Source organism: Mus musculus, chromosome 14 (assembly GCF_000001635.26).
Source record: "Mus musculus strain C57BL/6J chromosome 14, GRCm38.p6 C57BL/6J".
NCBI lineage: Eukaryota > Metazoa > Chordata > Mammalia > Rodentia > Muridae > Mus > Mus musculus.
In genome coordinates, this window is record NC_000080.6 from 64,949,566 (window position 1) to 64,975,293 (window position 25,728).

The following is a 25,728-nucleotide window of genomic DNA, read 5'->3' on the forward strand; positions in this document are numbered from 1 at the left end:
ACCCCACTCACCTTGGAAATCCAGCTGAGAGTTCTCTGCACCCTGCTCAGCCCCCTCCCCAGCGTCCCAGTGCAAGGCTGAGGGAGGGAGGAGGAAGGCGGGAGGGGGAGGGGATCTTCACCGCGGGGCGCCCTGCGGGAGGGGCTGAGGAGGGCTCCAGGCCCGCGCAGGAAGAGCCTAGGGGGGAGGGGAGGCCCCTATCTCCCAGTCTCCCCCTGAAAACCTCCCTTGTCTCAATCACATCAGACTGACTGTCTTTGTCTGGCTGACAACCGCCATATTGATAGCAACAGCCCCGCTCCCACCTGCTGCCGCTGGGCATCCCTGGGAGTTGTAGTTTCCGGTTCCCTAGAGGAAAAGTGCAGAGTTGAGGGTCTGAGGCCCTAGGGAACTACAGCTTCCAGCAGGCACTGCGCCCATACGCCTTCCCACAGGGAGGAGGGGAGCTGGGAGCTGAAATCGTGCGGACTACACATCCCAGAATACCATGGATGCTAGACCCAGATGAGGGACATGATATCATGCTGGGATGGAAAGGAAGGATGAATTGGCGGCGGCGATGAATTTGAGCGGACGGAAGGAGGTGATTAGAGAGAAAAGGGAGGAAAAGGAAAGACGCCCACAGTGCCCATGATACCTGCAGTAAAACTACATTTCCCGTGAGGCTCTGGAAAATGCTTAAGGAGTGAAGACTCCAAGTCCCGCGATGCTCTGGGCTATAGAGATTAAACCGGAAGATCCTTCCCTGTCTTTAGAAGTGAAGAGACTGGTACTGAACAACCAAAAGTCCGATATGAAACTGGTGAGTTTCCACTACTAAGTCAGAGGGCAAAGGTAATGAATGCTATATATCTTTGGAGTCTGTCGCCTCCACCATGATTTATCACGGAGGGAGGTCAGCACTTAAAAATTATAAAGTGAGCTGGGTTTTGCGATTGGGATTTGAATTCCCGCTTGCTCACATCCCACAGCTCCTGCATCTGTCAGGAGGTCTTCATTACTGTTTGGCAGATCCCTTTGGCCGCACGTGAGGTTGTATGTTACATTTCTTCACCCTTGGGCTAAAGATAGGCTCCAAAACTTTGGTTTGGTCATGTTTCTCAGCCTGCACCTGAGAGCTATAATAGATCATCAACCACTTTCCACTTAATGAGCACTTGAGTGGACTCCTACTGATATTGCGAGGCTGGATTCCGATCTGAACAGAAAGTAGGAGCGATCAGACAGAAGGTCTAAATGTCCTGTTACTCCTAACTGCAGTTCGAATTACAAGAAAGAGATGCTAAAGGGTGGTGCCCTTGAAGGATTCCCGTCTAAAGCCTGCTTGAAATAAACAGCTCTAGATAAAACATGCCTCCTGAAGAAGTAACTGTGTGGCAAAACACTAAGCTGACAGGTGGCCTTTTCAGATATTTGCTTTGCCCCATTTTTCTGAGCACACCGTTCTAACAAGTTGTTTTATTCAAGCTTAATGGAATAAGTAATAGAGTAATAAGGAAATTGAACGCAGGTGTGAAATGCTTGTCGTCGCCCTCCTATTCCCTACATTCTCACTGCCAACTTACTGTAGAATCTTCCTAATTGCTACGTGGAGAGAAATATCCTCAATAGAGTGAAGTGTGTTTGGTATGTTCTGTTTAAGAGAGAAGCGATGCAGAAACGTTTATTCCAGAACAACTTTTTTTTTTTTTTCTCTTCTTCTGTTTTTTTGAGATAGAGCTTCTCTGTGTAGCCCTAGCTGTCCTGGAATTCTCTTTGTAGCCCAGGCTGGCCTCTCAGAACAACTTCTTTGGGAGGGTATCAGAACTTAGGTACTTTTTGCTTTACTCATAAAATCTTCTTGCTTAACGTATACACAGAGGTTAAAGCAGGGAAGGAGCAAATGGAAAATTAGCCATTCCCTTTCAGAATCAAAAGCTGGCGAAAAGAAACCAGATGTGGCACACCTTTAATTCCAGCACTCAGGAGGCAGAGGCAGGCAGACCTCTGAGTTCTAGGATAGCCAGGGAAGTTATACTGAGAAATCCTGTCTCAAAAAAAGAAAGAAAGAAAGATAAAGAAAAGAGAGAGAAAAAGAAATCAAGAAAAGGAAGTATTAAAAAGAAAGAAAAGAAAAAGAAGTATTCTAATTATTATCTTCCCTTTCAAACAGTGTAGATCCAATAATTAATCCAATAATTACTATCCGAATATCAAAATAGTTTCTCAGTAGGTTAAACTTGTGTGCTGTGCCTACCAAAGGGTTTGAATAAACTTTCTCAGGTCCTTACATTTTAGCTCTGTTTACTGCTTTAAAAATGTGAGGTTGGCTATGGGTTTTGTATATTATAGGGACTAGGGATCTATGTCAGTGGCAGCATGGTTGCCTAGGATGCACACAATACATTGGGTTTGGTCTTCAGCATGATGGTAATGAGTTACATTGTGAAACACAAACATGCTTTTGAACAAAGTCTTGTTTTTGAGTAAGACTTTCCCTTGCTGGGCAGTGGTGATGCACACCTTTAATCCAAGCACTTGGGAGGAGGAAGCAGGCAGATTTCTGAGTTGGAGGCCAGCCTGGTCTACAGAGTGAGTTCCAGGACAGCCAGGACTGCACAGAGAAACCCTGTCTCAGAAAAACAAAACAAAACAAATAAGACTTTCACAGGTGCACATGAGGGATAGCCACATCTTGATTCTTTTCCCTTAATGAGAATTTCTTGAATAGGTCTGTTTTTCTGTCTTCTTACTAATACTGCTTACTTACTTACTAATACTGTGATGGTTTGTTTCACTGGGCATTTGGAATTCAGTAAGACCTTCTGTCCTTAAGTTTTGTTTTTGTTATTGTTTTTGTTTATCAGCTTCACACAAAGCTAGAGTTATCTGGGAAGAGGGGTTTCAAATGAGAAAATGCCTCCCTTTAGTCTGCATTTCCTTGATTGACGATTGATGTGGATGGTGTCAACCCACTATTTGTGGTACTATCTCTGTGCAGATGTTCCTGAAGCTGATAAGAAAGCAAGCTCAGCAAGCTGTGGGGAGCAAGCAATAAATAGCCTTCCTCCATAGCCTCTGTTTCAGTTCCTGCCTCTAGGCCCTGACTTCCCTACGTGATGGATGTGATCGGGATCTAAACTAGTTAAACACTTTGCCTCCTTTTGGTCACAGTGGGTGTTGTTTATGGTTTTGTTTGTTTAGTTGGTTGGTTGGTTGGTTTCGGTTCGCCTTTAGTTTTGTTTTGTCTTGAGACAGGGTCTCACTATGTAGCTCCGGCCATCTTGGAACTCACTCTGTATACAAGGCTGGACTCGAACTCACATCGATCCACCTGCCTCTGCCTCTGCCTCTGCCTCTCTGCCTCTCTGCCTCTCTGCCTCTCTGCCTCTCTCTCTGCCTCTCTGCCTCTCTGCCTCTGCCTCCCAAATGCTGCGATTCAAGGTATGCACCACCACATTTAGCTTGGTCATCGTGTTTTACCACAGCAATGGCAAGCAAACTGGAACACCTTCTAAGTGCCCTCCCGGCATTCAGTCTTGATCTCTTCTGGGGAATCTCAGCTTGTTTTTTTTTTTTTTTTTTTTTTTTTTTTTTCCAAAATTCCATGCCTTCTTTTGCATTTCAGGTAAACGCACAATCTTTAACTTGGTTGACTTGGCTCTGGAGAGCATGGTCCCACTTAACGTCTCTACACGTAGTCTAACTAGCTCTCACCGTGGATGTCTTTATTCAGATCATGTAGGATGTTTTCCAGTTCTTTTGAGTTCACTCTATTTTCTTTTGTCTTTGGAAATTTAAGTGTATTCAATTACCTACCTACCATATTTGTCTTTTCTTAGTTATTGTCTTCACATAGTTCAGGACACTGTTTGAATGATAGTTTCTCAAGAGATTCTTGAGTTAGGCACCCCTGATACATGTTTTCATGGCAGACCATTCTGTTTGTTGGACTTTTAGTTATTTCGTTGTGTTTGTTCTCCCTAATGTAGACATTTTATTCCCAGAGACTTAACACATAGTTTGTGACTTTACTACGACAAATATAATTTCCCAAAATCTGTCAAGGTCTGTGGGGAATGTTGGGTAAAAGGTTAAAGAGTGGATTTGAGATTATAATAAATAATAACACGAGTAAAAATATTAATTTCGGGCCAGGCGTGGTGGTGCACACCTTTAATCCCAGCACTCGGGAGGCAGAGACAGGCGGATTTCTGAGTTCGAGGCCAGCCTGGTCTACAAAGTGAGTTCCAGGACAGCCAGGGCTAGACAGAGAAACCCTGTCTTGAAAAACCAAATAATAATAATAATAATAATAATAATAATAATAATAATAATTTCTACTTTCTAAAAAAGAGCATTTTTTATTTTGGCTGGGGGTTGCCTTATATGTAAGTCTGTGTACCACAAGCATGCAGTCCCCACAAAGGACACTAGAGGGCATTGGATCCCCTGGAACTGGAGTTAAGATGGCTGAGAACCACTATGTAGGTTCAGGGTGCCGAACCCAAGTCCTCCAGAAGAGTAATAAGTGCTCCTAACTGCTGAGCCAGCTCTCCTGTCCTAACCACTGCCTCTTACAGAGCAGTCACTGTGATGCTCAACACACTAAGTGTTAGCGCAGTACATCCTTTGATCGAGACGATAGTATTCCATTTTACTGATGAAAACTGTGAGCTTCTGGGAAGTGAAGAAAGAGACTCCAAGTTAAACAGATTAAAAGTGAGAAAGCAGGATCTGAATCGTCCTTTCCCTGGCTTGAGTCTGCAGTTCAGTAAGGGCAGAGTCAGAGAGTCAGGAGCGCCTGCACTGCAGCAGCACAGGGCAGGAATGACGCTTAGAGGCATGCAAACCGAGGCACTAGATGCAAATTAGAGTTTGTTTCAGTTACAGCCTTTAAAATGGTTATTGGTGTTGCGAATAGGAGCACATTGCTATGATCTTTCACAGAGGCAGAGAAATCTCAAGTTCCAGACCAACCTGAGATGGTAAGACACCATTTTAAAGTCTTACTGGGGAAACAATTGACATTTTAAAATCTCATTTATCACCAAACAGGCCCCATGCCACACCAGCCAACTGAAGCTAGTGTTCTTTTGTGTTTGTTTTTAGTTTGAAACGGGGACTCTGCAGCCCCTCTGGCCTGGAACTCACTCGCTGGGTCAGCTGACCTCAGAAGTGCAGGGGTCAGCTGACACTTTGTTTTCACAGATTCAAGCAGCTTCTTTGATGGGATTTGTGTTTTCTAACTTTACACTTCACTTTCTTCTTAATATTTGTTTGTTTTGATAGTAGGAGTACGAGTGCCTGCTTATGTACTATGTGTATGCAGAGGCTCAAGGAGACCAAGGAAGATGCTGGATCCTCAGGAACTATAATTATAAGCTTCCCCATAAGAGTCCTGGAAACCAAACTCCAGGCCTTTTCAAGAGCAGCAAATGTTTTGGTTTGGTTTGGTTTGGTTAGGTTTGGTTTGGTTTGGTTTTTCGAGACAGGGTTTCTCTATACAGCCCTGGCTGTCCTGGAACTCACTTTGTAGACCAGGCTGGCCTCGAACTCAGAAATCTGCCTGCCTCTGCCTCCTGAGTGATGGGATTAAAGACAGGTGCCACCACGCCCAGCGCAGCAGATGTTCTTAACCATTAAGCCATCTCTCCAGCCCCTAGCAACTCACTTTCTTTTTAAAAATGTATTTGATTATTTTGTGTGTAAGAGTGTTTTGCTCCCATACATGTCTGTATACCATTTGCATGCCTGGTACCCAAACAGGACAGAAGAGGGTACTGAATACCCAGGAACTGAGGTTCCAGACAGTTGTGAGCTGTCGTGTGGGTGCTGGGAGTCAAAGCCAGGTCAGGTCCTCTAGAAGAACAGCGCTCTTCACCACTGAGCCTTCTCTCCAGCTCCCAGCACATCACTTTGATGATGGCTTTTCATATGCACACTGAAGACATTGACTGCCATTTGAAGAGTTCCTAGTTAGATACTAACTCAAAGGATTTAATGACTGGCGATATTTATAATATTATTCATTATTCTGGCAGCTTTAACAAAATACATTCGTTGATATTTCCAGTTATAATCCTTTTAGGAGAGATTGGAAATACATCTTCTAAATTGGCACATTTTAGAGCACAGTTTGGTGTAGGTCGAGCCTAATCAGATACAACCTAGTGGTCAGTAGTTCAGCTAAATGATAGAAGTAGAAGTTGCCGAAGCCCCTCACCATCAAGTACGCTGAGTAGACTGGCAGCAAGTGAGCTTGAAACCCAATGGCGGGGACTCCAGTGGCGAAGTGAGGGTTAAAGTGAGCTCTATGATGCAGGATCTTTCTGAGCTAGTTCCAGTGACTGACAGAATCTTCATGCTTATCCAGTCCACAGATACTTATTATGCAACCACAGTATACCCATAACATTCAGTTTCAACACATTCCAGTTTAACTATTATGTTTGACCCCAAATAGCTATGGGTGGAATTACTTATAATTTTGCTGAGACATAGGCTTGAATGTGACTTTGGGATTAACGGCACTCTTGTGAGTGAGGCAAGCACCTCGCCTCCACACGTTGGCTCTTGACAGCTGTTGTCACTCTCTCGTTAAAGGCCTGAAAGGGAAGTCACTTTGATCTCCATTATAGCGTGCTTACTGAATTCCACGAGGGGAATTGTATATTACTGTTGCATTTACAAATTTAAAACTTGGAAAGGCCACAGACTGCATCTAAGCTCTAGGGCTGCTCTTTGTGCAAAACTGTTTCATTTTTACCTGTTTAAACTCACCATTACTCCTGGGAAAACAGATGGAACAGACAAATAAATTTATGTATCAGTTCAGTAGAGGATGAGCAGAACTCCACGTTCAGTTGTACATTATATAGAAAGTCTTTGTTTAAAACTGCAAATCCTTCTCCAAGGTCATTTAACAAATCATTGGGGGTTAGAGTGTGGTTGAGTCTCACCTTGTGCAGACATTCGTGGCCTCTCCTTGACAGAGTGACAAATTCTTCTGACGTCCTTGATCTTGAATCAGGAGTATAACATCTTTCTCTGTAAATGACAGTCCCTCAAAGTCGCACCAGAGACTGCTGGTCATGTTGCAGTTTGACTGTTAAAATGTCAACCTGACTTCAGGGTGTGTGTGTGTGTGGGGGGGGGGGGGGGGTCTGTTTCTCCTCACTGGTTGATTAGTGCGCCCTCCTGTGTCCCTCTGATGTAATGTCATGTCAAGCCTTTTGAACAGTGGGATTTTATCACAGCCCCAGTTTTCCCTTATTCATTTCCTCAAGCCCTGTAAAAGGCTGTGTGGCATGTAGCGTTACAACACATCACGTATGGTCGTGCCCTGTGATAAAAGTGGACATTTTGCATTTCAGAATCCTAAAAGTAAGTAACTGCCCTAGTGGCTTTCCCTGTGTACCCAGAGAGCCCTTTACCTGTCTCTCTGATGGTCAGCAGCATGTTTTTGACAGTCAGCCCACAACAGGAAGGGAACGGTCTCCCTCCCAACTCAGGGAAACGTAGCCATTTCTGGTGGAAAAGTGGTTCCTAGCTTACTATATGTCACCAAAGATCCAAGCATAAACCATCTCCCACATCTCGGTCTTCACTCATTTAGTCAGTCAGCAAATCTTGAACACCTCCTTTGTACTAGGCATTACTCAAGGGACTGGTGTAGTGCAGAGATCAAAATAGATATATTTCCTGCCTCTGGCTTGCTGGGTTTGTTATAGGATTCAGACAGTGTTACAGTGAATGCCGTGATTTAGCTATATTGCTGGTCACTGGCTCAAGTATTCTTGTAGTAAAAAATAGAGATTTTAGTTTTACTTGTAATCAGTAATATGCCTTCTTAAAATTTTAGTAATGTCTAGCTGCCACTAGCTTTCCATTATTCTGGTAATATGTGAGAAAGCTGTTTCTTATAACTATCTCCTTTCCTTGCCCTTCCTTATCCACCTGCACCGAACCTTCATATATACAAAACATTGGGGATTATGCATATGGAAAGACTTCTCGGAAAGGGGCATGAGGATTCACACCGGTAATCCCAGCACTTGGGAAGCAGAGGCAAGAGGAGTGATGCAAAGTCAAGGCCAGCCAGATCTACATAGTGAGTTGAGGCCAGCAAGGGATAGTTAGTACAACTCTGCTCCCCTCCTCCATTAAGCTAAAGAAACAAACAAGTCAATAAATAGTGCGGTGCCATAAGCAAGCTTCAAAAAACATTTTCAAAAGATCTTTACTGCTGTTTTTAAAATGCCAGTGTGTGATCATTAGGTGTTAAGGTGAACAGAATTGTGGGCTCAAGCAGGTAGACAAAGGATGTGAGCCACAAAGATCCTCAGAGCTCCAGAAAAACACCAGCAAAAAGCGAAGAGCTGACATACTAGGCAGGACTACGAAGAGGATTGAAGCCAGAGGTTCTGAGGAAAAGTGGGACACGGAAAGGGACTAGAGAAAACTTTTTTTAGATTTTTAAACTTTATGCGTGAGTATTTTGCATGCATGTATGTCTGTGTGAAACCAGATCGTGGGTTCACGCTGAACTTAGGTTGAACTCAAGTTAACCAACAAGCAGACACCTAGCACCAGTTTCCAGGTTACTCCCCATCAAGCCTGCCCCTGGCACTTCACTTCCTAACACCAGCAATCAGGAGGAAAGTACAAGTTCAGTTTATGATTTGCATAAGCTCCCAGCACCGGCCAATTACTTTAAAGGGCAACACAATTCCATAACAGCCCCCCACTCAGATGTGTGCCAGGCTAGAAACCCCCTTGACTGTGTGCTCACCTCTATAAATGCTTGCCTGAAGCTGGTCTGCGGCTTCACCCTCCCATCCTGCTGCATCAGAGACAGCGGTGGGGCCCAAGCTGGAGCTTGAATAAAAAGACCCTAGTGCGATGGCATCGGAGTTGGCTTCCTGGTGGTCTTTTGGGGTTTGCAAAGGGCCACAACACGTGAACCAACTTCATTCGTCGTGCCCAATGAGGTCAGAAGAGGGCGTCAGGTCCACTGGAATTTGAGTTACAGACAGTCCTGAATTTGGGGAATAAAAGAGACATCCTTTGCAAGAACAAATGCTCTTAACTACTAAGCCAGCTCTTCAGCCACTAGAAAAAAACTTGTAAGAGAAGAGTCAACCCCAGGGCCTCAGGATGTTAATTGACCAAGATGAAGAACTTACTGTGAGAAAAACAAGTTTAGATCACCACATAGCGCTCTATGTCCATGCCTTCTTTAAGGCAGCAAATGTTTCCGTTCATTGAAGTCACACCTAAGTGAACTTTAGCTTCCTCAAGGATGGATAGTTGGTCAGACGACATTCACAAAAGCATCTCTTCAATACAAATTGTGAAATTAATGCCCCTTTTTGCTCTTACAGTAGTTAATTTTTTTAATCATTCATGTTTATAAAGGAATGGAGAAAATTTATAACAAAATGTCTGACATATCAAAATTTCAGACTTATGGCTTAAGCAGATACTGTCTTTTCCTAAGTACAGTTTATCTGTATGTTCCTTTTTCATTGAAATAAAAGAAGCACACGTGATGATTGTATCTTTTGTCAGCTTGATAGTATCTAGAATCACCTACAAGATTGCTAATCCCAAAGATTAGAGGAGAAAGACTACCAATCCATATTATCATGGCCAAATTTAAAGCAAGCTTTTTTATTCTTGTACGAAGTCTGTCTCCTTCTAAGGTAGTAGGGGTTTGAGAGATCAGCATTAGATGTATTAGATGTGAGGAATGCAAGAGGTTATTGTTGCTGTTGTTGTTGTTGTTGTTGTTGTTGTTGTTGTTGGGTTTTGTTTGTTTTGGAGTTTGGGTTTGGTTTGGTTTGGTTTGGTTTTTTAGAGTTTCTCTGTGTAACTGTCCTGGCTGTTCCTTTGTAGATTAGGCTGACCTTGAACTCACAGAGATCCTCCCAAATGCTAGGAATAAAGGTGTTCGCAAGAATTTTATAGCTCTGGGGCATAGGGTTTACAAATTTGGGGGATTTGGTAAGCAAAATAGGCAGGGTTACAGGAACAGACCATAAGCATAGTAAGGTAGTTATACCGACCTCCTGAAACAAAGACTCAATCCTAACAACAGGGCATCATAGACAAAACAGGGTTTCCATTCCTGGGACAGGAAACAGGAATAAACCTAGTTTGTCTTTACTATATGATGGCTTTTAAGCCTAAAATGGAGGCAAACTGGTTCTTCAAGATGGGCCTCTGGGCATGCCTTTGAGAGATTGTATTATGTTAATAGAAAGGGAAGCCTTGCTCACTAAGGGTAGACCATGAGTCAGGGCTGTATAAAACAGGAAAAACCACCTAAGCATTAGTAAGAATAAATTTGTCCCTCTCCAATCCTGATTGTCAATACAATACGACAGCTACTTTAAGTTCATGTTGCCATAAATTCCCTGTCATAATGGTTTGTACCTTGAACAATGGCCAAAATAAGCCCAGTCTCCCTTAAGTTGCCTTTGTGGGGTGTGTACCTCAGCAGCAGGAGAGGAACTAATTGGCATAATTGGACCTCCTTCTAGTTAAAGATTCTTGCCAACGTTTTTTTTCCCCCCAATATCTGGAAATAGAGGTATAAAATGGTAGTTTTAACAAAGGATAGTGTTTTCCTATCTTTTATAGTTCAGACAGTTTTATTGAGATATTATGTATCATGAAACACATGCATTTAAAGAGTCAAATATTTTGGGTTTTTTTAGTGAATATACAGTTATTCACAATTTCTCCAAAAAGATCTCTTATCTGTCAACCTACAGGGCCCATGCAGCCTCTAATCTACTCTGTTGCTGAAGATTTACTCCTAGTCTTTTCATATGAATTGGTTCGTATACTGTAGCCTTTTTGGTTTGGTTTGGTTTGGTTTGGTTTGGTTTGGTTTGGTTTGGTTTAGTTTGGTTTGGTTTGGTTTTTCGAGACAGGGTTTCTCTGTATAGCTCTGGCTGTCCTGGAACTCACTCTGTAGACCAGGCTGTCCTGGAACTCAGAAATCCTCCTACCTCTGCCTCCCAAGTGCTGGGATTAAAGGTGTGAGCCACCACGCCCGGTTACTGTAGCCTTTTATGTCTGGCTGTTTTCACCACCATGCCCAGCTGTGGGAAGATTTTAATCAATATGTCCCACTTCACTTACTCTAAGTCTTTGTGCACAGTTGTCTAAGTTGTAGCAAAGCATGTGCAATTTAAATGTACCATTTAACTGCTTTTCAGCAAACAAAGCAATGGCATGAAGCACATTCACATTGTTCTACAACACTAACCATACATTTCTAGAATGTTCTTAGATTATACACATTAAATTACCCACTTCCCACTCCCCTTGGCCTCTGGTTCTCAGCCATGTCCTTTCTGTCCCTGTGAATCTGGCTGTTGTAGGTACCTCGTCAGTAGTCATTCGGTGTGCACATTCTCACTGGCTTAGATCACTCAGCAGTGTTTACAGGACTCTTCCATGTTATCACACATGTCAGAATTTCCTTCTTAAAGGTTGAGGAATGTTCTGTAATATAGACAATATTTGGTTTAATCAGACCTTTTGACTACTTCAGAGACACTGTGAATACAAATACCTGTTCAAGTCCTTATTTTCAGTTTGCTCGTGTATTGTTTTTGTTTCAATATGTACTCAGAGATGAAATTGTTAAATCACCCAGAATTTTTTATTTAATGTATTGAGGAGTCTCTGTAGTATGCTCATGGTTAGCTGTACCTGCATCCTTTTATCATCTCACTGGGAATGTACAAGACTTCTGCTTTCTCCACATTCTTGTCAATACTCATTTTCAATCTGAGCTGATGTTGTAGAGATAGCCATCCTATATCTGGTAGTTCTGTTTTGCATTTCCCTAATGATTTATGCTAATACTTCCTGTGTGCACATTTTTGTATTTTGTAGTGCATGCACATTGTTTTGGAAACAAACTGAATATGTAAAAATGTCATAACAAAATTGACAAGGGTCTGTCTGGACTGGTGTGGTGGCACAGTGTTATCCCAGAAGTCAAGTGAGGACAGGAGGCTTAGAAATTCAAGGTCATCCTGAGCTACACGGTCAGTTTTAGTCCAGGCCTAGGCAACATAAAGCCTCCTCTCAAGAATAAAAAATCAGACCAATTCCCTTGAGGCAGAAGAGATGGCTTAGTGCGTAAGAGCAGTCGGTATGCTTACAGAAGACCTGAGTTCAGTTTCTAGCACCTACATCAGACTTGAGCTCACAGAGATGGGCCTGCCAGTACCTCCTGAGAGCTGGGATTAAAGGCATGTACCACTACTGTCTGGCTGAGGATTTCTTTACATTACTGAGCTCAAGGACAAGAAATCTTGTCTTTTCTTAAATCATTTTACTGCCTCAGGTTCCAAAGGACCCAAAGCCTTCTTCTGGCCTCTGTGGGCACCAGGTATGGACACCATCATAAGTGCAGGCAAAGCACTCATACATATAACATAAAGGTAAATAAGTGTTTAAATATGTATATATGCGTGCATATGAATATTCCCTCATACTCTGCTACTCTATCCCATTCCCCAAAACAACTCAAGTCTTTAGTTTCTTGAGTGTCCTTGGAGTCTGTGGGCTTATGTACGTAAATATAATTAAAATCTCCCTTTTTTTAAGATAAATGATGATAGTATTTATTTTATTTATTTATTGGTTTGTTTTTGTTTTTGTTTTTTTCCCAGACAGGGTTTCTCTGTGTAGCCCTGGCTGTCCTGGAACTCATTCTTGTAGACCAGGCTGGCCTTGAACTCAGAAATCCGTCCGCCTCTGCCTCCCAAGTGCTGGAATCAAAAGCATGCGCCCCGACTGCCCAGCTGTATTGATATTTTATGTGACATGTTTTGCCATGAGTTAGAAATGTACAGATCTTTTCCTATCTGTTTCTATAACAATGGGACATGGTGGCACATGCTTTTGATTCCAGCACTCTGGAGGTAGAGGCAGGAGGCTCAAAGGTTCATCTTCTGCTACTGAGTAGTGAGTTCGAGGCAACCCTGGGCTATATGAAACCCTGTTTGAAGAAGAGATTTAGAGCCGAATGCTCGTGCCTAATAAACAAAAATCTGGATGTAACAACATTCAAGGACTTTTTGTTTTCTTTAGTTCTAAACTATGAAATGTTTTCAATGTGCCTTTCAAGTATTTTTAGAAGTACTTTTAACAAACACTTTGTATTTTGGTTTCCTGAAGGGATAGTTAGAGCTGTGGCACTTAGCCTGTAGCTGGCTCTTGCCAGCACCTCCCCTTCTACCTACCACTTCAGTGTTAGCAGCAAAATTGTTTTTTTTCCTGACTAAAAAGTGAAAACATCGTACATTGACCTGACTGTAATCTGAGGTCCTTCTCGTGTTCGCCAGCACACCTGTGTGTGTTTGTAAGCTCGTTCATTTCTATCCCACCAGGTCTAGTTGATCTCCAGCTGTGCACTGTTTGACTTGTTGGGCTCAGGCCGAAACATCTATATTTTACTTCCTCATCTTGCTTCTCCAGAACTCCAGAGCATGCCAAACATCACATGTTCTATAAAATAGAAACCTTTCACTTTCTTACAAACTTAGAATGATTTATTTCCATTAAAATCTTTTGTGTGATTTTTGCAACCAGGTTAACTTATTAAATTTTAAGGAGATAATTAGAGTAATATGGAAAAATATATTTGCATATTTGTGTGTGTGTGTGTGTGTGTGTGTATAAATGTTTGGTTTTTCCAGACAAGCTTTGTCTGTGCAACCCTGGCTTGGCTGTCTTGAACTCACTCTGAAGACCAGGCTGGCCTTGAACTGGCCTTGAACAGGAGGGAGATCTGCCTCTCCTGAATTAAAGTGGATTAAAGGCATCCACTACCACTGTCTGGCTTAATTTTTTTTTTAAATTGGCTTAATATTTTTTAAAAAAAAATATTGTCTTTTCTTTTACTTAAATCATTGTACTGCCTCCTTATTGTGTTTTAAAACTTCTTCCTAGTAGGGCTTTTCCTTTAAAATATATATCTAAGTTCTCTCTCAGCTCGCTCTCTTTCTCTCTCTCTCTCTCTCTCTCTCTCTCTCTCTCTCTCTCTCTCGTGTGTGTGTGCGCGCATGCATGCGCACACTCACTCATGTGACATTTGCTCACATGTATGTGGGGTACATGTGCTGTCTCACTGACCCTGGGAATAGGCTGGCAGCCACTTATAGGTGCCTAGCCAGCCACACCCAGGTATTTACAAGGGTGCGGAGTGTCTGGCCTCAGGCCCACGCGTCTGTACAGCGAGTACTTTTCCCCAGTGAGCCATCTCTCCAGCCAGCCCTAAATACTGTGTGTTGTTATTGTTACGGAATTGGAATCTTTTCTCACATACATAAGACACACACACCCTTATTAGTTTTGTTTTACTATTTATGCTGTTGGGTTCTATGAAATTTCTTCAGTATATCTTTGTAGCTCACCTTTCTTCAGACTTCCTTTCCATCGTATGTAGCTGCATTTGTACGCATGTGCAGTGCTTTGGGTTGATGATGGTTGTAGGCATCTCCATCCTGTTTCTGATATGAGTGGTCCTGCCTTACCAACACATCACCTTGATGCTGACTTTGGATGGAATTTCTTGAATAATTTATGTCCTACAGCTAGCTACTTTCCTGTTGAAGAATTTTCTAGATATTACTAAAATGAAACTCTTTCACATGGTCTAACAATATGTTATTTTTTGCAGGAAAGATCTATTTGTGTTTGATTGTTTGCCCTAAGCAGTTAATTATATCTTGTAAGCCATTTCCAGAGTTTTAAGTAAACAATGGACTTTATAGCTTGAAATCCTAGGTGACTCTCAGCCGACTCACAGAAATAATAAGACTTCTGTGACCTCAAAAGAAATGGCAAAGTTTCCTCAAAAAACAGCAGCCAGAAATAGCTCTCTCTCCAGAGACAGGCCCTATCAAGGCAAGAAATGTAAACAGATAGCCCGTTAAAATAAACATAATTGCCATTTGCATGCTTAAAAAATTGTTATGGGAACAAAAGGGAGCTCAGAGCCAGGTCCACCTGGCAGCTTATTTATCTTAAAGGGGATTTGATTCAAGCTGCATAGCTCCAGTAGGAAGAAGACACTGTTTCAGAGCAATGATCTGTAACTACCAGCAAGACAGGCAGTAGCAAAAACCCATTGTCTGGCTGTCTGGGACAGTCTAGTGAGTGTTACTGAGTGAATATTGAGCCTGCCTTGTGAGCAGCACTGTTAGTGGTGTGGGACGCACCAGTCAGCCTGCAGACAAAGTGTTCTGTTCCAGCATGTGATTGATGGCCTTTGGGGGATGGGCTGAAAAGTCCAAAGGATGTACACACAAGGTGTTCATTTCTCCCCTGATGAGCAAGTACAACCAACTGGTTCTTGCTCCTTGCAGCATTGTGTGTCGTACTTATAGCTCATTATTGTGGAATATCATTTTCATTCCATGTTATTAACATCTGGAAGGTTGTGAGTTTGGCTAGCAGCAGTTACTGTAATGAGCGAGAGTGGACAGACTTATGACCCAGGAACTATAGGAAGGGAGCTAGCAAGTGAGATTTAGTGTTTAGTAACAACTGTAGGGCTTTTACACAAACTTGGTAGTCTAAATGCTGACAGAATAAGGATTTTCTTTTCCATGGAACGTTTCAAGGAAGTCTTAAAAGTACAAATTTTGAACATGTGAAGACTTTAAATTCATCTCTTTGGAAATCTTAAGACAGGAGTAAGAACCACTTTGTATACAATTAAAAACTTTGGACTGCAAAAGAAAAGGTCTGACTGGCTGCAGGTACAGAAAGTGTTTTGGGAAACGGCATGTAATCAAGGCATGGAAGAGTTGCAGCTTAGCAATGCATCAGAGCAAGCCCAAAGTTGGAACTACCTGTCTAGAACCAAGGCTATGCCAGCTGCTTCACGGGGGCCTCAGAAACAGAAGGCAAAGGCATCCTGAGAAGCAGTAAGACTAGCTGATGGCTAGACTAGGAGAACAGTCTGGAATTCACGAAGGAGAGAACAACGCTAATAATTCCTTGGCTTTTGTCTTTGTTGAGAAACTCAGGGATGGGTGGGAAGACTCCATTCTTCCAGACTCGATAAATAGCTTGAATATCATCAGAACCATCAACCAATGAATTACTAGCCAGTGTGATACTGTGTTCAGCGCGCTGTGAGGTTGCTGTGTTCTGGTTTGTTGGTTGTCATTATTATCATTATCATCATTGTTGTTGTTATCCCATGGGGTGGGCAGGTGTGGAGAGGGGTGCACGTGCTGTGAGGTACATGGAAAGGTCCCAGGTAACTCTGTGGCCTTGGCGTTCTCTCTCCTTCCACCTCTTGTGAGCTTCAGAGATAGAATTCAGGTTGTCAGCCTTGCATGGCAAATACCTTTACTCACTGAGCCATGCTCACTGGCTCCTCGTTTGGTTTTGTGACATAACATTTTGATGGTGATTATAGTGGTTTGAACAGGTATGGCCCCATAGACACATGTGTTTGACTGCTTGGCTGTAGAGTGGCACTATTAGAAGGTGTGGCCTTAAGGTGTGGCCTTATTTGAGGAGGTGTGGCCTTGTCAGAGGAAGTGTGTCACTGTGTAGGTGGTGGGGCTTTGAGGTCATATATATGCTCAAGCTCTGTCCAGTGTGAAACAAATCCAGTCTCCTCCTGGCTGCCTTCAGATCAAAATATAGAACTGTTGGCTTCTTCCCCAGCATCATGTCTATCTGCACGCTGCCATGCTTCCTGACATGATAGTAATGTACTCAACCTCTGAAACTGTAAAAGCCAGCAGCAGTGTAACCTTAACTAAGGAGATGCCACACTGACCTTGAACTCACTCTGTAGGTGAACCTGTCCTTGACCTGGTACTCCTGACTCAGCTGTCTGGGGATTACGAGTACAGAATGTGTTGCTTTTAGCGAAAATTTTCACACAGCAAAACTAGCCCTATCTGCAATCATACACACAGTGCGTGAGTTTTAACCTATGTATGCACCTATGTGTGCACATGAGACTAAAGTGGAAGACTTGTCCGTCAGACTTGTCCCTCTCTCAGCCAACAGCCTCACCCACTCCCTATCCCTGCAGCTGTCCCGACTCTGGTGAATATCAGTGCTGTGTTTGCCTGCTCTCAACCTCGTTTAAGGAAAGTGACACCATATTTCCCCTTTTATGTCTATCCCTTTACTCAGCATGATGTTGACCAGAAATTTTTGAAGTATGAAACTGGTATTATTGGCTTGAGCGACACAAAGCCTAAGGTCCCCTGCCTATATCTTAGAGTTCTGCAGAGAACTGACATGCTGCTTTGGGGATTGTCGTCTTCATGTTGGGTTCCCTAGGGGCCCCCGGAAAATTGAATCTGCTAAAACGCCTTCTGTGTTGGGCCAGCTGCTGAGACCCAGTGCAAAGCTGCAGCAAGGCCAGCAGGGTTCTGTCCAGAGAAACCCACTGAATTAAACTTTCTCCTCGGAGAAATCAAAAGAATATTTGACTAACATGTAAATTTATTTATTATTATTTATACAAGTACACTGTAGCTGTTTTCAGATACATGCCAGAAGGGTTCATCGGATCCCATTAAAGATGGTTGTGAGCCACCATGTGATTGCTGGGAAATTGAACTTAGGACCTCTGGAAGAGCAGTCAGTGCTCTTAACCACTGAGCCATCTCTCTAGCCCACATGTAATTTTTTTAGACTTACTTATTTTATGTGTTTGTGTTTTATGTTCTTGTCTCCATTATATGTATGTGCACCATATGCATGCCAGGTCATTATGAAGGTCAGAAAAAGTCATTGGATCTTCTGAAACTGAAGGTACAGATGGTTGTGAGCTGTCACATGGATGTTGGAAACTGAATACAGTGCTGAATACAGGAATAGCCAGTGTTCTTAACCACTGAACCGTCTCTACACCTAGTGTGTAAATTTTTAAGAGCTTTTCTGGAAACAAAAATAACTCTATTATAAAATCAGTAAACACTACTATAAATGGGTTTTTATTTTGGGGGCTATAATTGAGAAATATAAAGAAAGAGAAATCACCTGTAATCCTTTGTAACCAGTGACTAACACTTTGATATACTGGAGCACTAGTAGGCTGATGGACTGACTCTCAGTGTAAAGAACCCAAAGTCTGGCTCAGTTAACAGATTGAGCCTGAGTGACAGAAAGTCTTCCAGTGACTTAAACAGAACAGTTGCTTACAGCCCTCCTGTGTAAACAAGGTGCAGAGGTGAATAGCTCAGGGCTGGTGTAGCGGGTCCAGGTTCCTGCCAGCATGGTGCAACATGTGACTTCATCTTCATGTTCCAGTACGTCTGGCTGCTCATTATATCTTTATCCTAGCCAACAAGAAAGGGGTGGAGGCAAAAAAGGCATGCCCTCTCCTGTGGATGAATTCTTAAAGTGCATGTACCACTTTGGTTTCCCTTGGCTGAGATTTATTTTCATGGCTATGTCTGATTACAAGTGAGACTAGCAAATACAGTCTCTGTTCCCAGATACCCACAATCACACCTTAGATTTGCAATCCTAATGTAAACAGATCTGTAGTTGCTTTGCTTTCAACAGGGTTTCTGTGTGTAGCCCTAGCTGTCCTGGAACTCTCAATGTAGATCAGGCTGGCCTCAAATTCGGAGACTCACCTGCCTTTGCCTCTCCAGTTCTCAGATTAAAGGGATGAGCCACCAACTACAAAGCCAGTTGCCTTGCTTGTAGCCATGGCAACATACCTGATGAAAGCAGTTTAAGGGAATGGTTTACTTTGTGTCAGGGTTTGCTGGTAGAGTCATTATGGCAAGATTGTTAAGGTCACATTGTATCTACTATCAGGAAACAGGGCAGTGCCTCTGGTTGCTCTCTCCTTTTGGGGGGGGGGGGGACGGGAGGCGGGGTTCGAGACAGGGTTTCTCTGTATGGCCTTGGCTGTCCTGGAACTTACTTTGTAGACCAAGCTGGCCTCCAACTCAGAAATCCACCTGCCTCTGCCTCCCAAGTGCTGGGATTAAAGGCGTGCACCACCACACCCGGCTGCTCTCTCTTTTTTATTCAGTAGTGACCACTAGCAGTGAAATAATCCTGCCACAACAGGTAAATTTCTCTGGAAGCACCCTTATGGACATGCCAGCAGTTTCTAAAGCCCTTGAAGTTGACGATCAAGATGAACCTTCACAAGGTGACAAGTGTCACTGTGAAGAGCTTTTCGTTTTGAGTCTAGTTAACTGTGAGTATGTCACAGAGTGGCACTGAGCATTCACTCCGACACTGACCACTGAACACAGTTTACTTCCCAGGATGTAGGTTCTGGGCTCTGGGACTAACTCAAGTCCTCAGACTAGGGAGCAGGTATATTTACCCTAGAAGCTGTCTTGCCCACTCTTAGTTTGTTTACTTGAGGAAGCTCTTACTATGTAGCCCAGGCTGGCTTCATTCACTCACAGCAGTCCTTCTACCTCAGCTTCCTGAGGGCCTGAATTACAGACACAAATGCCCTATGCCTGCGCTTTTTCTCTTCCTTTACAAACCAACCACAAAAAGTGGCTGATGTTTAAAGGAAATAGTCAGAAGTACAGAAATAAGAAGTATGTTGTAGGATGCTGGGATGGTGCCAGCTTGGAATATTTTGTTGTTTTTTTGTTTTGTTTTGTTTTGTTCTGTTCTGTGCTGAAATAGCAAGACTTTGCTCAGAGATCCTGTCTGTCTCACAGAAATAAAAGCATTGTAGCTGTAGAATTGCTAGAACCCTGACGCCCAGTGTTCAAAGCAAGCACACTTGTGTCAAAGTCCAGCTTTGACCTGGTAGGTAAATTGAGGCAGGCTGGAGCATTAGTGATTGATCAGTTGGCAGACTTTTCTCAGGGGGAATAAAACTAACCCTTCCCTCTGGGGCCTGTAGGGCCGGTGACAAGGGCGAGGGAACACACAGACACAGACAGACACACACCTGGTGGGTGAAGCAAAGCTCCAACAACTTTATTTTCTCTCTCACAGCTCATATATCCCAGCAAAATCTTTCAAGCAGTTCAAAAATCACAACGTAGTTACATTCTATTTTTCTTTAAGTGAACAATTACAATGAATATATGTAAGAAAAAACTTGTTCCCTGATACCCCCAAATAATAAAATGGATAAAAAAATAATAATTTCCAAGAGCCCACACATGTTCATAACTAAGCAACTTGTTATAGATTAATAAGGGGTAAGCAAGCAAGGTAACTTTCTCAGCTCCTTTCTCTTACTGGCAGGCTGCGATTTGCAGTCACAAAGAAAGGATCAATTATTTTATTATTTATCTTAAAAAGTAATCTTATAAAAAACCTTAAAAGTATCACAAATCTAAACTTTTATAAAGAAAAAAGAAAAGACCCAGTCATTTCTACTTTAAATCCTCAGCATGCACACCTACGCGTTAGCAATTTTTTTTTTAATTTTATCAGGAAGCTGAAGGCAGAACTGGGTACAAGAAATTAATCATCATCTTGATAGCAGCACAGCTTCAGTAGGACAAGCGGGTCAGCCATGCTAGTCGGGCTGCCATTGCTCTTCCTCCCTGACCTCAAACACATCCCTCATTCGATAATCAGAAGTGTGCCTTCTAAGTGGTTAGTTGTTCCCTAAGACTTTCTATATCAGAGCTACGAACAGAAACTTCTTAACCTGACTTCACTAACAGTTTACATCTCCAAATTCTTTCTAAGGGTGGTGGGTGATAGAAACAATCCACATGGCTACATTCTTTCTGAGGGTGGTGGTTGAATCATTCATCAGCTCCAGCAGCAATGGAATAGATCAATCACCATTACTGTAAGTGCCAGTGACACTGCCCAGAAGGAGCTGGAAACCCTCTCAGAGTTTTTATACAGTTCATAGATTAGGATGGACATGGTGACCGCTAAAGTAACAGGACACACAGTCCTAGTTCCTCTGCCTCTCTGAGCAAGGCACACCCATCATGGTTGTGCTAACTGGTGGGCTGTGTTCCACGAATTCTAAAGCTCATCTTACATGGCCCCCAACATAATTACTATTGTGTCCTCAGCCCACAGGCTGCATCCTTTCCAGCTGTGCGCTATGCCTTCATTGCTTTAGAAACCACATGGAAAAAGGAACTGGGAAGACTCATCATCCTCACGGGACAGGCAGTGCTTTGAGCAGTCCAGGGTCAGTTGTGCATTTTAGTGTGCTTTATCGTAAGTTTTAGCTTTAGCATTTACCAGATTTTGATTTTTTTTTTCCTCTCCACAAACTAAGATAGCTTACTGAAGCATTGTCTCTTAGGCTGTATCACTAAGACAAATAGGAAGGGGGAAAAGAGAACTAAATGGATGTATAGGATGGGGGATTATTTAAGAATTAGAGATAGGGAGAAATGGGGTAATTTGCTCCCTTTTGCATAAACAGTCACATGCATAGGTCTGAACTTTTCTCATCTATTCTAACTTCTTCATATTTATCACTCTCTGGTGCCCGACAGCCTACAATCCCCAGCCAACTCTGACCTGTATTACTTCCTTCAGCCATTGTTGTTCACTGTGAGCATTTCTACCCCTTCTGAGCATCTCTTGACTGGGGTATTGCTTTATAAAAACTTCTCTTTGAATCTTGACTTGTTTTCTTGGAAGTGCAAGGCACAGGACTAGAGTCCAAAGGAGTGAGAGCCCCAGGTGTCACAATCTCAGCTATGTGTGGTACCTAGTCGCCCTCCAGCCTGAAAATGCCTTTACTATTTATATTACAGATTTTTTTTACACACTTGCTATAGACTCTCTGCCCTTCTTATCTTACCCAGCTGTGTAGTTACTTTGACTGTGAACATGATTGGCACATTTTAACAGTTCTATAACATGGAATCAAGCTAAAAAATGGAAGAAAGTAGAAGATTAACAAATAAAATTGCAATATATTTATTTTATTTATTTTTGGTTTTTTCGAGACAGGGTTTCTCTATAGCCCTGGCTGTCCTGGAACTCACTTTGTAGACCAGGCTGGCCTCGAACTCAGAAGTCCACCTGCCTCTGCCTCCCAAGTGCTGGGATTAAAGGCGTGCGCCACCATGCCCGACTTGCAATATATTTAAAGAAGTCTCTGACTAGAGAGCCTGACCCCAAAATTTTTTAGTAGGGGTGTCATAGTTCCATATTAGCACATTTAGCTCAGTGGCTCAGGGTGGCAAAGAATAAGGTAGGATTTCTTTTTTTTTTTTTTTAAGATTTATTTATTTATTTTATGTATGTGAGTACACTGTAGCTGTACAGATGGTTGTGAGCCTTCATGTGATTGTTGGGAATTGAATTTTTAAGACCTCTGTCCTGCTCACTCTGGTCAACTCTGCTCGCTCCAGCCCAAAGATTTATTTATTATTATATGTAAGTACACTGTAGCTGTTTTCAGACACACCAGAAAAGGGCGTCAGATCTCATTACGGGTGGTTGTGAGCCACCATGTGGTTGCTGGGATTTGAACGCAGGACCTTTGGAAGAGCAGTCAGTGCTCTTACCCGCTAAGCCATCTCTCCAGCCCAAAGTAGGGTTTCTTAAAAGAGGGTGCCCTCCCCATTTCCCTACTACAGCAAGAGTCCTGTGCATCCTTGCTGGGACATAAAGGGTCTCCTTGTGAACTGCTGTTACTGAGGGCAGTGACAGGTGCTTTGCTGGAGTGGAGCTGGAGTGGAGAAAAGCTTATAAGCCCCTGCAGAACTCAGTTTCTATTAAAAAAAAAAAAATCACCAAGGCTTAAGTAATGGAATTCCTCCCAGTGTGTTCATTGTATAAGTACATGGATAGAATAATTTTCAAAAAGCATCTTTGTATTAAAAAAAAAAAAAAAAACCTAAGAAAAGATTTAGTTAAATCTCATTTGTGCACTGAGAAATTTGAAGCCTAAAGAATTTTTGGCTTCTACTCAGGGCAACACCACCTCAGAGACAGAGTAAGAACTACTCTCCGTATGCAGGTCCCATGATGTGCTGAGTGCTGTGATGCAGCCCAGCAGTAACAACCGCTGCTTTGCTTGTTACTTTGGAAGAAAGTTTTAAAACTTAAACATGTCTTTAATATCACTGGCAATACTTACCTATTTGCTGTAGAGACATTCTATGCCGAGGTAGGCTCCTTTAGAAACCTGCACGTAGACATGTACAGCAGCGTTATTCATAATCATAGAAAATGTGTGGCGTTTCTGTGCCACACTGCTCTCAAGTGCAAGCCAAATATCCATCACTCTGAATGCATGAGCTGATTCTCTTACATCCAGACAGTGAGGCTGATGAGCTATCTGTTGAGGACAAGTCAACAGTGCATGCAGATTTGTTTCCAGTTGTTGCCCTGAATTCCGGCCAGCAGTATCTTTCTAAGGCTCACTCACTGTTGATTGACATTTTATTTACTGACCAGTGTCCTCTTCAATGAGTGCCTGTTTAAATCTTTGTCCTTCTTGTTGTGTCGTTTATACCTTAGTGAGTTGTAAGAGGTAGGTGGTTGATTGGGTCTTGGTGAAACCTAAAGTGGCCTACAACACAATTGTAGCCCACCTTTTGAACTTGGGACCCTCTCACCTCGGTCTCTCCAGTGCTTAGATTACAGTTGCCACCACACCAGTCAAAGAGCTTGGCACTTCTCTCTCTGTCTCTCTCTCTCTCTCCCTCTCCCTCTCTCTCTCAGCATGTATGAACTATACAGGATGAGTTTCATCGTTACATTTCCATACATGTGCACAATGTTATTTCAATCATATTCACCCCTCTCCGTTTTGCCCCCTCCCACTCCTGCTGATCTCCTTTCTAACTTTCCAACCCAGCATCTTTACCAACTCAGTGTAAGGCCTTTTAGAGCACACCACTGTTTAAAAAGATTTAGATCTCTTGGGGACCCTTTTCTCCACGTCCAGCATGGAATGGATGCTGCATTGGCTCAGCATGCTGACTCTAGCTCTCACTATCCTACATCCGAGTTCTGCCCAGCTTCGTCGTCGTCATCTTGTTTTTTTTAATAATTTATTTATTTGTTTATTCAATCCATGTTTTGTTTATTCTTATTTTATGTGTTTTGCCTGAGTGTATGTCTGTCCGAGGGTGTCAGATCCCAGAATTACAGACAACTGTGAGCTGCCATGTCGGTGCTGGGAATTGTACCCAGACCCTCTGGAAGAGCAGGCAATCCTCTCAACCCCTGAGCCATCTCTCCAGCCCCTCTGCCCAGCTTCTTACGGCTTTGGGATCATATGTACACTGCATGCCTGTGCTTCGCTAGTTTCATCTGTGTAATAGGAAAATATTTCCTACTCAGATTAAAGGTGTTAAATATAAATTATTTGCCTGTGGTGTGATATCTAACAAACAATAGGTCACAATGACTGCATACCAAGCAAAACTACTTTTTTTTTCCGAAAGAAAAGTAGTTTTCTTTTATATATATTCTTTTGTGTCTAGGTTACCTCATTCAGGATGATATTTTTATTAAGTCTAGAGTACTCTATATATTAAGATCCCTTTTCTAATACATTGACCATCAATTGTAGAAGTAACATATTTTTACTCTTACAAGTGTTTCATAAAGTACCCACTAAATGTCCAAACACTTGTTCAACACTGCTAATACCCATGTAAGGATTTACATTCTGTATCCGTAAGTAGCTTCCTGTCACACACTAAGTATGCTGTAACATTTTTTGTTCTTACAAAATACCTGAAGTAAACTATTTGAAATAAAAAAAATTTTTTTTGGTTTAAAATATTAAGGTTTAAGGGATTTCATTGCTAGTTTCCTTTCTTTGGTGTCTATGATAAAGCAGTATGTTATGGGATAAATGTAAACTTGTTCATCTTCTCATGTTTATGTAGAAAAAATGTAAGAAGCAGACCAGATATGAAGTATATTCCTTTAAAGCACTTCAACTGTGTAGAATCACGATTTGTACATTTATTACTAACTTTACAGGATCTAGAGTCACCTTGGAATTAAATATCTGGGCATATTTGTGAGGAATTTTGTAGATTGAACTCATTGAGACAGGAAGACTGTCTTTATTTCTTTTCTATTGCCATGACAAAATAGGATGACCATGGGATCCTTTGTGCCCCGTTCATCTGCAAATGGCACACCTGCCCAGAGCCAGTTAGTTGAAATCTAGCTTGCCATATGATCACAGCTGCCAACTTCATAAGTCGTGTTTCTTTCTATGCAATTCTTAGCATTTCCTACCGTTCTGGAAGACTTGTAAGAGATTGCCTTGAGGAGGTAAAGCTACCTGGTTGTCATTTTGAAAGCATTACATTTGCTGACATTTAAGGTCTTAATGGGATTTAGTCTTGTTAGTAATAGATATAATATTCTAAACACAGGGTTTTGTATATAACCTCCCTAGGTTATATACAAAAGGACTATTAGAAACTTCCGTTTGCTTAATCATTGGGCTGTTAAGGAATGATGTCTCATGAAGACTTGGATCAGTGATTTGAGAGAGAGGAAAGTCTGTTTTGGTTGTTCCCTACATGTTACAGCAGACATTCAGGTTAAGAAATAAATATGAAAATTGTTTCAAAATAGTGATCTGCCCAGGCCCATAGATAAAGAAAACCCCCACCAAATGAACTATCAAAACATTAAGATGGTAAGAAGTAGTGTATTCCCTCTCAAGTTAGATCAGTAGGATTCCCAGAGAGAGACTTCAGATGGTTGTGAGGTCACTGGAGACACCAAAAATAATATTAATGTTAGTTGTGAAATGACCAAACGTCTAAA

General features: G+C 42.2%; 2 protein-coding genes across 19 annotated transcripts in view; one reads left to right on the top strand and one right to left on the bottom strand.

Moving 5' to 3' along the window:
• The window catches only part of Hmbox1 (homeobox containing 1), a 138,300-nt gene extending 137,966 nt beyond the window's left edge, over window positions 1–334 (bottom strand). For 9 of the 17 annotated variants that reach the window (XM_030247768.1, XM_011245031.3, XM_011245029.3 and 6 more), the window contains exon 1: window positions 12–334. The gene's annotated coding sequence lies outside the window, so the exon portion shown is untranslated. The remainder of the gene's footprint in view (window positions 1–11) is intronic. The other 8 variants (XM_030247767.1, XM_011245036.3, XM_011245035.3 and 5 more) reach the window with 2 other exon arrangements.
• Window positions 335–479: 145 nt separating this feature from the next.
• Window positions 480–25,728, top strand: part of Ints9 (integrator complex subunit 9) — an 89,791-nt gene continuing 64,542 nt past the window's right edge. Inside the window, exon 1 of one of the 2 annotated variants that reach the window (NM_001253731.1) lies at window positions 480–834. Coding sequence is in view for 1 of the 2 variants with exons in the window: in NM_153414.5 (NP_700463.3) it covers window positions 794–802 (9 nt within the window). In the remaining variant the exon portion in view is untranslated. The remainder of the gene's footprint in view (window positions 835–25,728) is intronic. The other variant, NM_153414.5, reaches the window with a different exon arrangement.